This window comes from Heteronotia binoei, chromosome 21, assembly GCF_032191835.1.
Source record: "Heteronotia binoei isolate CCM8104 ecotype False Entrance Well chromosome 21, APGP_CSIRO_Hbin_v1, whole genome shotgun sequence".
NCBI lineage: Eukaryota > Metazoa > Chordata > Lepidosauria > Squamata > Gekkonidae > Heteronotia > Heteronotia binoei.
The window spans coordinates 68,837,956-68,852,617 of record NC_083243.1 but is presented as its reverse complement, the minus strand read 5'-3'; the positions used below and the strand labels follow the sequence as shown (position 1 = coordinate 68,852,617).

The 14,662-nt window shown below is 42.2% G+C and overlaps 1 protein-coding gene across 1 annotated transcript; it reads left to right on the top strand.

Moving 5' to 3' along the window:
* The first annotated feature begins 3,320 nt into the window (after window positions 1–3,320).
* On the top strand, window positions 3,321–14,420 carry ACTC1 (actin alpha cardiac muscle 1). The gene is made up of 7 exons (XM_060263201.1): window positions 3,321–3,476; window positions 4,536–4,684; window positions 8,300–8,624; window positions 10,003–10,164; window positions 11,033–11,224; window positions 13,706–13,887; window positions 14,081–14,420. The coding sequence occupies exons 2-7, from the start codon at window positions 4,556–4,558 to the stop codon at window positions 14,222–14,224; spliced, it is 1,134 nt and encodes a 377-aa protein (XP_060119184.1). The 5' UTR covers window positions 3,321–3,476; window positions 4,536–4,555; the 3' UTR covers window positions 14,225–14,420.
* Window positions 14,421–14,662: the final 242 nt, after the last annotated feature.

Here is a 14,662-nt window from a genome sequence, read left to right as displayed (position 1 = left end):
TCCTGTTTTAGTTTGCTTTTTATTAAAATGACATTATTTATAATCTGCCTTTTTCACTGAAACACAAGATGGATTTCACAATCATTGACATCATCAGAATAGGACATCCAATCAAGAGTGTAATACAGGGGTGGGCCTCAGGGATTGCTGGGCCAAACCAAGCCATGTGGCAGCCTCTCTGGGGCCTGGCTGGCCAGTGAGGATCATGGGGCCCAGCCGCACTATGCAGCAGCCTCCCCAGGGCCAGGAGGGGATCACAGGGCCTAGATGTACTGTTTGACAGCCTCCCTGGGGCCTGGCTGGCCGGCCAGAATTGCTGCAGGGCCTGGAAAAGTTACTGTCACAGTTCAGTTTGTACTTGATTATTCCAGATGGTGTGGCCTAATATACTAATGAGTGTGTGACCTAATATGCTAATATTAGGGGACGTGGTCTAATACACTAATGAATTCCTGCTGGGCTTTTTCTACAAAAAAGCCCTGGACCTATGCATTTGCCTAGGGCAGCAGGCTGGGTGTGTGTGTGCCAGATTAGGCTCTCCCCACATGACTTCAAATAGAAAAACAATTATTTGCATTAATTTTGCTGGCCTGAATCATTATCCCTCGGCTGAGCACTGTTTTTTAAGTTGATAATTTTTTATGGACCACAAATGATGTTATAAATATCCATATGGCCCTTGGCAGAAAGGTTCCCCACCCCTGGTGTAATAGGATTAGGATTGCCACAATATACAACTAAGGCAACCAAACAGAGTAACATGGAAAATGGAGCAGGGAAAAAGCACAAAAGGATCTGTGAGAAACCAGCCTCTAACAATATATAAATACATCACAAATTTTATGCAAAATCAAAAAGCCCGTATTAAATAATATCGAAACAAATCAGATTCAAATCATAAGAATGCTGACTATGCCTGCACCCAAAGTCTTTCCAACTGCAGTCAATGCCGCTCACTCCAAAATGGTGGGTCCAGGCAGTAGTACAATCATCATTTTTCTGCAGAGTCCAACGCTCCAAATACTCCTTCCAAACGAGGAACGTTGTGATATGTAGCACCTGTGGATATATAGTCATGTGATAACTGTGAGTTGCTGTTGAAGTTTGTCTGTGAAGTATTATGAAGCTATGTTATCTTGTGAAAATTGTATAATGGTTTTTTGAAGGTATGTATTTTCGCTTTTCATGTTTGTATATCCATGGTTTATTATTGTGCTGGTGAATTTTAATGTTTCGTTTATGCAGCTTGTAGAAGCCTAGAGTGAAACAGGGCATCACATACAGCTCTGTCACGGTTCTTTCTTGCCTTGCTGCAACTGGATATTACACTGGCTCCGTTTAGAAGGAGTATTGGAGTGTTGGACTCTGCAGAAAAACAACCTATTGTACTACTGTCTGGACCCACCATTTTGGAGTGAGCAGCATTGACTGCAGTTGGAAAGATTTGGGGTGCAGGCATGGTCAGCAATTTACAACTAAGCAGAAAGCTGAAAAAAACCTGAAACTTCAAATTTCGCTTTTGCAAACTGAATCCACTAAGTTATTATTTGTGAATCATGTTCTGTTTTCTCGTGCTAATTTTTCCTGTTGAAACAAAGCATTTTTCACTATTATTTTTGCTTCAGCTCCATATAAATAGGACATAGTATATAAATGTCATAAAGAAATGCATTGAGTATACCAGCAACAAAAAACAAAAAAGAGGCAAAACCAAAAAAAGGCTCACAGGAACATCAGATGGAAACATGGGCACTTATGGACATCCTTAGATTTAATCTGGGGTATAAAAATTTAAATATAAATCAAAAGAAAACAAGAACACCTATGCTCAATCACCCCAGTGGTCTATCTAGTTCAGAACCTGTTTCACAGAGTGGTTAATAATACCCCCAGAAAGCCTATAAGAAGAGAAGAGGCCCAAGCCCTCCTTTCTCCCTGCATCACTGGTGTTTAGAAAGTCATTGCCTCTGAACATGGAGGTTCCATGTGGTTACTATGGTAAATAGCCTTTGAGAGACCTGGCTGTGGAAACTGGCATCAAGGCACAGCAGGCTTATGGTGACCCTGCAGGTTTTTCAAGGCAAGAGATTTTCAGAGGAGATTTGCCATTGCTTGTCTTTGAATTTTGTAACTCTAAACTTCCTTTGTGGTCTCCCATCCAAATACTAATCAGGGCTGACTCCACTTAGCTTCTGAGATATGCTAGCCTGGGCTATCCAGGTCAGGGCAGACACCTATCTTCTGTTAATTTGTCTAATCCTCTTTTAAAACCAGTTAAACTAGTGAACATTACTGCTCAGTCCATCAGTGAATGCCTCAAATTAACCACTTTTTGAAGAATTATTCCCTTTTGTTTCTCCCAAACCTATGGCTCATTAACTTCATGGGGTGCCTGCAAGTTCTATTATGAAAATGGGAGGGAAAAGTTCTTTCTGCCCATTGTCGCCATCCCACAAACAAGCCAGTATCTCAAACTGAAAAGCCTCAAATTCCAAATGGGGCTTCAGTATAAGAAGTGGGATCTACCCTGTATAGGACGTAATGTACTGTTGCTATATATTTGGACCAGGGCTTGAGCATTCCTTAACAGTATACAATCTATGCTATTCAGCTGTGGGGGGAACCATGTCATTTCCCACTGAAACATTTAAAGTATCTGATTTATCTGCAAAGATTTGAATTGATTCACACATCTGTTAAGAAGTTGAATGTAAAGGATGGAACCTCCATATTAATCTAAAACATCTTACTTTGAAGTATTATAGATTTTTATAGAGCATAATTTCAGAAGGGAGAATTTCATCTTAAGAATCACAGTGTTAATGACTGTGTGTGTGTGAAAGATGCCTACTAGCTAGCATGATCAATTGAAAACAATGACATTATTTAAAAGATTCAAGGGGGTGGATTTTGGGGGGGGGGGGAATCTGTTGTTTGTTTAATGAATCTATCACTGCCTTTTGAAATTTTACCTCTGCTGTGCCCACTTGCTTGTTCCTCACTCTGGAGTGACACATGCCAGACACCCTGGCAGCCAGAGCTTAATTCATTGATCTTTCTACAGCTCTGAGATTCTTTAGAACGCCAAGATGAGAAAAGTCCTTTCTATTCATTGATTTTTTTTTAATCTTTGCCTCCAGAAGTAGGTATGCTTGATTTTTTTTTTAAAAATAAAGGGTTCCGTATTTGGCCATCCCCTTTGCTGGGTGAATGCAGCCCCCTTTGCTTTCCTTACATGGGCTGCGGGGCCCTGGAGTGCTTTAGCCGGCTGACTTTTGCCTTCCCTTACTCCATTAATGGCCTCACGGCTCCTCAATGGCGTGAAGCCGACCAAATAAGGACAAGGTGCCCGGCCTGTCCCGCAGGAGGCCGAGAGTGACACTGCCACTCAGCCCAGTATAAATTGATGGCGCTTCGACCCGGTCTGTACCCAGCAGCTTGTTCTCAGGACTCCCGCGCAAGTAAGTGTTGAGCCGGTGAGTAGCGCAGCTGGCCAGCCCGGCTGGGGCGGGAAGCATCTCGAGGGCGGCAGTCCCGCGCGTCGACAGCGCTTTCGGCTCGCAATCGCTTGCCTGGCTGCTCTGTCCACAACCACCCAGTTCAATGGAAGCGTTTAATTAGTTCTAGTCCAATTAGAGGCAATGCGACTAGATCGGCTTATATAATAGCCTTTCCCAGTTGTATTCTGGATCACGTTTTGAGTTTCTTTCGATGTTTGCTGGGGGAGGGAGTGCGTTCGCGCGGCCGAATTTTCAGACGCGGTTCCTGTTGAAGTCACAATCGGACTGTCACAAATATGGGTGTAGGGCTGAAGTGTACGTTTTCATTCATTCGCGCACATTCAGTGCTTGAAGCAGGCTCCCGCGCCTTCGCTGTCTAGGAGAACCACTGTAGACATAACAAACGGGGTGGTGTTGTGTCTGCGCTGAACTGCTACTTTGAGTTTTGAAGCCTGCATGTCTTTCCCCCCGCCGCTAGATGTAACACCTTTGAAAGTACTAACTTTGGCATCATTGCTGCAAAAAGTGTACTCAGAGAAGGAACGAAAAGGGAAGGGGTGGGGGAAAGACGGCAATCGACAAATCGCTTAAGATGGGTCGTTTCACATTCCGGCCGGCTTTATCCCAAGCCAGATAAAAAGATACCCGCTTAAGCTATCTGGCGATCCCGGCGGGATTTCTTCGGACCTGCGGTTCCAACCAGAAGTCCTCAGTGGCGCGACTGGATTCCGACCTAGAGCCAGCGGGGGTGGGGAGGGGAACACGGCGAGAGTGAATTCCGGAAGAGCAGCCAGCGGCGAAGTGGCTGCCAAGTGGTCGCTTCCTTGGACGAGAGAAGAATGTGGCATGGCATGTCCACAAGGGCCCGTTGCCTGAAGCCCGCCATCGTGGGGGGCAGTCGGGCTCGAAAGGGAGGCTCGGTTTGAGCTCAGCAAGGCAGACCGGGCCGACCCCAACGACTCTACCTGCTAGGCGCTGCCGCTGCCCGCCTGCCAACCTCCTGCAATGAGTCTCGCTGATCTTTGTGTCTTTCAGCTCCCTGCTTCCTCCCCAGGATGTGTGACGACGAGGAGACCACCGCCCTCGTGTGCGACAATGGCTCGGGCTTGGTCAAAGCAGGCTTCGCGGGAGACGATGCCCCCCGAGCCGTCTTCCCCTCTATCGTCGGCCGCCCCAGGCACCAGGTAATGGCTTCTTCCAGCTCGCTCGGGTGGTCGCCAGAGCATTGCCCAGCCCCATTCACCAGCGGCAGGCGGACCCTCTGAATGCCACAGGCTACCCTCTACCTAAATTCTCTTTTCTGGTCAGTCCCCCTCCGCCCTAGCGCCAAACCCCTTTCCAGCTCCACCATGGACCTCATGCCACCATCCCCAGATTTCTTCTCTTCCCCTACCCCAAGCCCCCAGATGTAACACCTTCTTCTCCAATCTGGACCTCCCCACCCCTTTGCTGAACACTATGTACCCCATGGCACCATCCCCAGATTTCCCCCCCCCCTTCAATCCAGCTTTCTTGTCTTCTTCTCCAATCTGGACTCCCCCCCCCCCTTTGCTGAAAACTCTTCTCCTTTTTTTTGGTATTCCATTCAGGCATATATTGAACAACAGCCAGAAACTCCTTGTCATGCAGAATTCCTCAAAAGTTCACTGATTTGCATAGAATGAAATTGATTCCTTCTACCCACCCCCCTTGTCTATTGGTGCTCCTCATGTTCCCTTGTGTGACAAATGCCTAACACAATAGAGGTGCTAGAATAGAGTTTGAGTCTGGTGGAACCTTTAAAACCAATTAAGTTTTATTCATAGTATGAGCTTTCTTCTATTCACACATAGACAGAGGCTGTTGATGTTTGAATGGTTTTCTTCCATTTCATTATATCTGAAGAAGTATGCTTGCAAATGGAAGCTTATACATATCTCTTGAATTAAAAAACTTTGTTGGTCTTAAAGGTGCCACTGGACTCAAACTTTATTTTACTGCTTCAAACCGACACAACTACCGTCCTGGATCTATCACAATAGAGGTGCTAAATATATTTTCTTTCAATGGCACTGGGTCTGGAGGCTTAAGCCCCCTCTCCTGCATGCAGCAGTCATGATCCAATTCAGTCCCATATCAGCCTGAAATTAAGTACCCTTCACACTTGTAATCACCAGTCTACATGTTTAACAGGTGGAATTTGTGATGTGTGAATCAGCCCTTATTGTCACATATGATCACTTGAGTTGCTTGTACAATTAAGCTGTTCCTGAGTAGTAATGTCACATGCCCCAAATTCTCATTCAGATAATATCTTACTGATCTCATTTGCATTCCATACATCTTCTAAGGGGCTCAGAACAATAAGCATCCCATTGTACACCTACAACAGCCCTGTGCCATGGGTTACCACAAGAGACAAATTTCCAGACAGCCACCCTGAAAGCTTTATGTCTGAGCAATGATTTGAACTCAGTCTCCATGATTCTACATTACAATGAATATTCTCCCCCTTTCATTCAGACCTCCTAACTTTGATCCTCCTTCATTTCTTTCCTTTACAATAATGTAAACATAGATAGCTCCTTTTATCTTGTTTCCTTGGTCGAGCATTTCCTGTTCATCTTCTCTTGCTTTCTGCTGAAAAGTAGCTTTTTAAGACTCATATGACTTTGAGTAATAGCCTCAGAACCATGGTAGATCCTTGGCCTTTGAAACCCTTTATTGAGTCCAAAGTACTAAAACAGATTTCCAATCACAAAGTGATATTTTCTGCATCCCCATTGTTTGTGCTGGCCCATGGATCCCTGAAAAGCAGGTTATGGGGTTCAGGGACCCTCAGAAACAAGTGTGGAGCATGATATGGGGGGTCTGCATTGGAATTGAGGGGACCAGCAAAAATCTCCTCCGTATATCTTTCAGAATTAGAAAAGGAACTTGGTGTCCAAATTATTTTCTTGGTATTGTTACTAATCATTAACACATGTTTTGCAGTAGTATTTTAACCTCTGCTAGTTCCAAGAAAAAAGAATCTATTTATATGGTATGTAAATATTCCTTGGCATGATTTTGAGAATGCCACTGTTGATCATGGCACTTTGTTAGTTTGTGAATAACTGTGGCATTTGCAAAACTGTACAGAGCAATTTACTGCCATGGAGACAATGAGAAACAAAGGCACAATCCAGTCTCTGAGTTCATGTTTCATTGATTCTGGTACAGAAATTGGAGTATGCCTGGTTTATCATATATTTGAAGAATATTGTGGTACTGCCCTGAATGTGGGAAAGGACAGCTACAGTTTAAAAAAACAACATGAATACCTCTCATATTTTCCATTTTAATGAATAGGAGTTAAGAAGTGACTGGTTTATGTGCAAGTTTCTAAGAGTGCAGTTATTCCCCTTACAAACAGCTATTACAACAATTCGAGCAGTAAGTTGCTTCAGACTGACTTGAATACACTTAAATGAACAGGAATAGTGTATATATTCCAAATTGCACTGGTAGTGGGAACAGTATAGAAGAGAAACAAATAGGGGATGCATCAGGACTTGCAGAGTGCATCTCATTTCCCCCTCTGCCACTATGTCCTCTTTTCCTGAAACCCTAGAGCCTCTCACCTTTTGCTGCCTCCTTCTCCCCCTCCCAAGCATCAGCCAATTTACCTTTATCTCCTTACTCTTCAGTCTTTCATTTCCCCACATTACCTCCCCTAGCAAACTTTTCCAGGGAAAGTCTGGCTGAGTTGTGATATGCTGGTCACTGGGCCAGGTCCAATTATGCGGTGGGTAACCCACAAGGACTTGTGAGGGGCAACTCAGTTCCCCCTGTATCCCTTTCCCCACACTGTTTCCTCTTTCCCTCCTTCTGGATTCCTCCATATCTTCACCTTTCCATGCTTTCCTTCCCACTCACCAACCAACCTACATTTGATCTGCCCCCATCTTCAGCTGTAGTTATTATGTATTTATACCCTGCCTGTCTCCCCAATGTGACCCAAAATTTACATCACACTCTTCCATTTTATGTTTCAAAACAACCCCATGAGGTACATTAGACAGAGAGTATGTGATTGGCCCAAGATTCCATGTTGGAGTAGAGTTTTGAACCTGAACCTGAATCTCCCACATCCTAGTCGGAAACTCTAACTACTACACAAAACTGGCTTTTGTGGTTGGGTGGTTACTATTTACCTGTAGCAAGCAGCCAGGCCTGGGTAAGTCATGCAAGCTGTATGGTCACCCTGTGGTTGCTTCTGCCTGCCTTTTACGGACAGAAACCAAGGCAAGATGTCTGGCAGTATAGTTGTGATGGCCTAATAACCACCTCTGAAGGCAACTGTTTCTTAAACCTACAGATGCTGTTTCTGTTATTTGGGGTTTTTAATCACTCCTTTTAAGATTTCACATTTTTTTTTTTTGCAAACCCAGGATGTTTGTAGAAAGATATGTCTTCTCTGTTCATGGCTCCAGTTTCTGAATTTAAGAATTCACAGGTGAGGCCATGTTGAGAATTAGATGTATTTACTGCTGGAGTAATCTGCTGTTTGAGAGGGGAAGTGCAAATGTGCCTTAAATTCTCATGGTTTACATTCGTTGAATAACCAGACCAAAGGAGACAAAAACATCTTACAAAATGAATTAACTGTTTTTGAAAGCAACATGCTACCAGAGAACAATAACTCACTAAATGCAGTTTTGGGAACAATTCTCTCTGCTTGGCTTGGGTCCAAGTAAATCATGCTGTCCATTGTACTAACTGAGTCATGATGTTGGGGCACAACATTATTTTGTTTCTCTGTCTCTTCTGCCCTCTAGGGTGTTATGGTTGGTATGGGCCAGAAAGACTCCTATGTGGGTGATGAAGCTCAGAGCAAGAGAGGTATCCTGACTTTGAAATATCCCATTGAACATGGGATTATCACTAACTGGGATGATATGGAAAAAATCTGGCATCATACTTTCTATAATGAACTGCGTGTTGCCCCTGAAGAACACCCTACTCTGCTCACAGAGGCCCCTCTGAATCCCAAAGCAAATCGTGAAAAGATGACTCAAATTATGTTCGAAACTTTCAATGTGCCAGCCATGTATGTGGCCATCCAAGCCGTTCTGTCTCTCTACGCATCTGGGCGTACTACAGGTAATAAGACAACTGGCTGCTCTTCTCAACAGTTTCTCCCTTTTAGTTTCAGAATGTGCACCTTTTCTTCCCGTACACAAAATCACTTCGTACTTCGGTGTACAATTTAGATTCTAGAAGTGTATGATCTATTCCTGTGCTCACACTCACTAATGAAAATCAGAATTAGGTACTTATTCCAACATTTTGAAAAGATGGAAGAAATCCACCGGTCTGTTACATTTTGACTTCAGCAACCCACCTATGGCTTCAACTGTAATGTCAAAGTCCCAGCTCCATGTGCATGGGAAGGACCGCTGATATTTAGGAATGGACCTTACGGCAGCCATGGATCATGGATTCATACCCTGCTACTATATCTGCCCTGTGGCACAGAGTGGTAAAGCTGCAGTACTGCAGTTGGAGCCCTCTGCTCACGACCTGAGTTCGATCCCAGCAGAAGCTGGTTCAGGTAGCTGGCTCCAGGTTGACTCAGCCTTCCATCCTTCCGAGGTCGGTAAAATGAATACCCAGGCTGCTGGGGGGGGGGGAGTGTAGATGACTGGGGAAGGCAATGGCAAACCACCCTGTAAAAAGTCTGCTGTGAAAACGTGAAAGCAACGTCACTCCAGAGTCGAAAACTACTGGGGACTACCTTTATCTTTACTATATCATATGAAAAACATCACATATGGGTGTCTGAAAGATGTTAAGAGCCTGCTAATCTTCAGGACGCCATTATGAATATGCTATAGAAGATTAAAGGGCATTAAGGTGCAACTAATCGGTAGGAAGTAATCTCAAGTATGCACTATGGTATAAAATAGAGATATTAATGGTTATAAGTGAAGGCACTTGTTTTTAAATCTTTTAAAGATTTTACTGTGAATACTAGATTTATCAGTATAGCTATTAGAAAATTATATTATCAAATTGCTTTATTTCATATCTAGAGTAATACGTATTAGCAGGGCTTTTGTAGAAAAAGCCCAGCAGGAACTCATTTGCATATTAGACCACACCCCCTGGCACCAAGCCAGCCGGAACTGCATTCCTGTGCATTCCTGCTCACCCCCCCCTCCCCGCTGCATATTAGAAAGGAATTCAGTGCATAGTGAAGACTGTGAAGAGTGAAACAGTGTTGGCATAAAATGTACTCAAGAGGAGAACTAAAATGCAGAGTTTAAGTTGAATTTAAGACAATCGTCACCTTGGTGATGGTGGTCAGTGATAAAAGAATAGTTAAACCAGTAGCTGAAGTGGATGTGCTCCTTTCAGAATGGTGACTTATACCTAACATGAGCCTCTGTTGGTGTAGTCTATTCTATTTGAACTATTATTTTATGGAACACCTACATAGTTTATAGACAGCCAATTTCAGTCATTTTTTGTTTCACAGGCATTGTCCTCGATTCAGGGGATGGTGTGACACACAATGTCCCCATCTATGAAGGCTATGCTCTGCCTCATGCCATCATGCGTCTAGATCTGGCAGGCAGAGATCTCACTGACTACCTCATGAAGATCCTGACTGAACGTGGCTATTCCTTTGTGACAACTGGTGAGTACATTGCAGATTCACTCTGGAACAGGGTGGTCAATATTTCTGAACCTCAAGGATGCGGTTTAATGGTTTAATTAATTGACTAAAATAATGCTCTGTGGTATACATATACAGACTCAGCACTGAAATATTCAACACTAAATACCCATCTCACCTTACAATTGAGCTGCATGTATAAATAAAGAGAGGGTCTGTGGTTCAGTGGTAGAGTGTTTTGCATGTAGAAAGTCCCAAGTTTAATTCCTGACATCTCCAGACAAAAGGATCAAAGTAGTACATGATGTGAAAGACCTCTTCCTAAGATACTGGTGAGCCACTGCAGGCCAAAGTAAACAATACTGATCATGATAGACCAGTGTATAAGGTAGCTTCATGTGTTCATTTACTTAATTTACAAGTATATTTCACATCAAGTACATTTATAGTATTTCAGTATTTAAAAACATGTCCATCTACATTACTAACACAGATTGCTTTTATAAGAATACTAAAACCCAAATAACATAGAATTAAAAGCATTGTAAGATGCCCATGGTCGTCACCTAGAAAACTTCCATGACAAAGTGGAGAGTCAAACTCAGTTGTCTCAAGTCCTAGTCTGACACTCTAACTACTGTTAACGGTGACTTTCATCTTTTATCTCAGATTTGTATTGGCCCTGTTTTTCCAATCACTCTCCGCAGATCCTGGGAATGATTTCTGGGAATCCCCCCCACCCACTCCTGTATGCTCTAAAAGCATTTTTAAGGGCATGTTGAATCAGCAACTCAAGGGAAAAAATGGCATCAGTTTTCTAAAAGTGTTCTTACTAGCTTCCTTCATGACCTCAGTGTCATGCAATGAGTCTCCGGGTTTATCTCTGCAGCTGAACGTGAAATTGTCCGGGATATTAAGGAGAAGTTGTGCTATGTTGCTCTGGATTTTGAGAATGAAATGGCTACTGCAGCTTCTTCTTCTTCTCTGGAAAAGAGCTATGAATTGCCTGATGGCCAGGTTATCACAATTGGGAATGAGCGTTTTCGCTGCCCGGAAACACTCTTCCAACCATCTTTCATTGGTAAGTGGTCCTGTACATGCAACATATAGGCCCAAGTTTAAGTTTATTTTATCATGGAGTCCTTAAAAAAATCTTAGGAGCATGGCCAAGCAACATTTACAGTGACTTTACCAGGTTGCTAACATCCTGGTAGGGCCTGGATATATCCTGGAATGATAACTGATCTCCAGACTACATATATCAGTTCCCTTGGGGAAAATGTCTGGTTTGGAACTCTATGGCATTATACCCTGCTTGCTTCCTTCCATTCCCTAAACCTTGTCCTCCCCTGGTCTACCCCCACATCTCCAGGAATTTTTCAAACCAGGTCAGAACCCAGTCTATATGCCATGATCAGCATTTTAGCAAATTAAATGACCATTATAAGATTTCAAATGGAGAATGTCTTGTTTCTATGTTTTAAATAGTATCTACAACACTGTTGGCATGGAAGTACAAAATACAAGTCCTTTAATTTTTTTTAAGTTTCCTTTTGAGAAATGTAGCATATGACATTAACTGGCTGCCAGCTACCACAGAGTTTTCTTTTCAGTATAAAAATATCTCCTCCAGTAGCTAATATCCTGCATCAACTGAGCCTGCTTTTTGTAGGGTGAGTTTGTTATCTAGAAGAATAACATGCTCTGCCTTGATGGACATATACCTCTGATGCTTAACAACTTTATCCTCTTGATCTGTCTTCTAGATTAAATTAAATTATTTTTTCCAGTTCTGTTGGGCTCTTCTCTATTAGCAAAATTATTAATTATGTCATGGATGCCTTTTAGCTACTGAAATGAGGAAAAGCATCTACCTCTCCCTTGTGCTAAAGACCATGTGTGAATATTTCTCTGACCAAGTTGTTTGTTCTGTCTCCTAAGTGATTATTCTCATAGTAGTAGGGTTGCAAAAAGCCCGGAGAAACAAAAAGTTCTGCTTCTTTCATAGAGGCTTAATGGAATTCTATTTACCATGTCATGAAAAGCTTCAGCTGCTAATTTCTACACATTAGACTTCTATTAAAGAGACAGGGCATTTCCCACAGCTACAGATTGTTGGGAAGCCTATGTAAGGGGCTCATACCCCAATATGAGGTATACATCTCCTTGCATTGGAAAGCAAGGTGTTATATTGTAAGGAGAAAAGCAAGAAAATAATCACAATAGTTGACCCTAAAATACATTTTCTGGTTCACAATTTAACCTTGAATATATTTCAAGTGTAAGACTATAAAAATATCCTTGTCTCTGCTGCAGAAATTCAGAGCAGCGCCTTTGATTATGTGGAATCCATCACACTATTAATAACAGGTTCCAACTAACGGAATGGAACATCTTTCTCAAAGATTAAGGTTCTCATCATGGTTTTGATTGACCTGGAAAAAAATTGCTGGTTTGGATGTACTAAGTATTAACTCAGGCACACTTCTGTACTTGAGGTGCAATTGAATGATGGCAATGTATTGGCTTTGCCTGAGAACTGCACCCTGTAGATATCCCAGAGTTGATATGAAGATCCAAAAAGGTTTATATAGGTTTGTATCTCCTAAAACCAGCCACTGACATGGCTGCAATCATAATCTTGTATTTGTGCTTTGCCAAATAAGTCTGATGGGTGCAGCAAGTGTTTATAGAATAAGCCCTCTGTATTAAATGCAGCTGTTCATCAGCTGTTACCTTGTTAAAGATCAAGTTTCAGTCCTCTTAAAGAAGCCACCTGTCAGCTAAGACACTGGAATGTAATCCTCCTGAATACTTACTCCTGATGTATTTTCTCCTCATGTTTACAGCTAAGCCCCTGCTCATAACTTCATCATCTGTTGCCTTCATAAATGTGACCTCTGCATTTCTCCCCTTTCAAAGACAATTGCTAACATTTTCCTCTAGGCCTTTAAGACCACATGCAAGCTATCATCTTGAAAGCTTTGCTTGCTTGGACTGTAGCATGTTAAATCAAATTAGCTTTGTTCTTAAAACTGTACTACACTGTCACATCAGTGTATAAATTTATGTGCACATGTGTAGCGTATCCATCTAGTCAACACACTGTCAAAGGATTGGTTCATACAACATGGTCGTTGCACGTGGAAGCAGCCCCAATCTTTTCTGTAAAGTCAGCTGCAATTTCTGTGATCACAGTGGTTCTGTTTCCAGAGCCCCCAGATCTGAACAGGTTTTGCATAGTCATACCTATGTAGACTTAAGATGCACACAAGTATAAATCTCTGTGTTGCAACAGGGGCATCACAGGATAAGAAAAAGGTATGAGCTGACATTGTGTCACATTTCCTGGTCATTGTGTTATCAAACCAGCTCCCTATTTGTAATTTGACCTTGCTGGAAGTGTCAGCTTTCCCAAATTTGATGCCAAATTCTTCATGACAAAAATTGTGTATTGTGTTTGGACCTGTCTTTGTGATCTTATACTAGTAATGATAGTTAACATGTTGGCCTTTCTTCTTGATGATTTGTCTTTCAATTCCTTATCAATTTTCTTTTCTAGGAATGGAATCTGCTGGTATTCATGAAACAACCTACAACAGTATCATGAAATGTGATATTGACATCCGCAAAGATCTTTATGCCAACAACGTACTGTCAGGTGGTACTACCATGTATCCTGGAATTGCTGATCGTATGCAGAAAGAAATCACTGCTTTGGCTCCTAGTACCATGAAAATCAAGGTGAGAGGGCAGGTTTCCTGTACCCAAATGGAAATTAGAGTCAGAGCAAGGTCACCAAGTAATTTATTAAAGCTCAAAAAATCTGTCAGAAATGGAAAACCATTAAGTAAAAAATTAAGCAAAGTTATATTGTCTAGAAAGGCCATGTTGGTATACCTTCATCTGAAAACCTTGTTACTTTTCCTTCCTTTAGATCATTGCCCCACCTGAGAGGAAATATTCTGTCTGGATTGGTGGGTCCATCTTAGCATCTCTCTCAACTTTCCAGCAGATGTGGATCAGTAAACAGGAATATGATGAGGCTGGTCCATCAATTGTTCACCGCAAGTGCTTCTAAGCACCTTCCCCTTCCTTCACTTATTTCCCACTCAGGATGACAGCATTGTGCTTCTTGAAGTCTTTTTCAGTAATCCTTCCTGAACTTGGTTCGGTTATTGTACAGTTTGTTTACACACACCCGTGCAATTTATTTTGTGCTTCTTTGAATATTTATTGCTTTATAAATAAACCAGATCTGGGACTTGCAACTGAAAGATACTACTTAGTCTGATTTCTTTTGTGTGAGCAAATTTGATGTTCTAAAATCCTGTTAGGACTAAATCTTTGCGGCTGACGGTTTTAAAGACATCATTGTCTTCGGAGTGATCTGTTTTCAGGGAACAAAAGGCTCAGCACTATATGAGTAATTTATCCCATCTGTGTATTTTTTGCTATTCTTTTGAAATTTAAACTGAGGGGATTATTGGATACTGATATTTGAAAAGCAGTAGCCTGG

Bases quoted from the DNA above. Each gene is read 5' to 3' on its own strand.
- ACTC1 (XM_060263201.1), top strand. From the start codon at position 4,556: ATGTGTGACGACGAGGAGACCACCGCCCTCGTGTGCGACAATGGCTCG. The intron at 4,685-8,299 runs GTAATGGCTTCT...TCTGCCCTCTAG, and splicing joins TCGGCCGCCCCAGGCACCAG to GGTGTTATGGTTGGTATGGG. The intron at 10,165-11,032 runs GTGAGTACATTG...TTATCTCTGCAG, and splicing joins CTATTCCTTTGTGACAACTG to CTGAACGTGAAATTGTCCGG.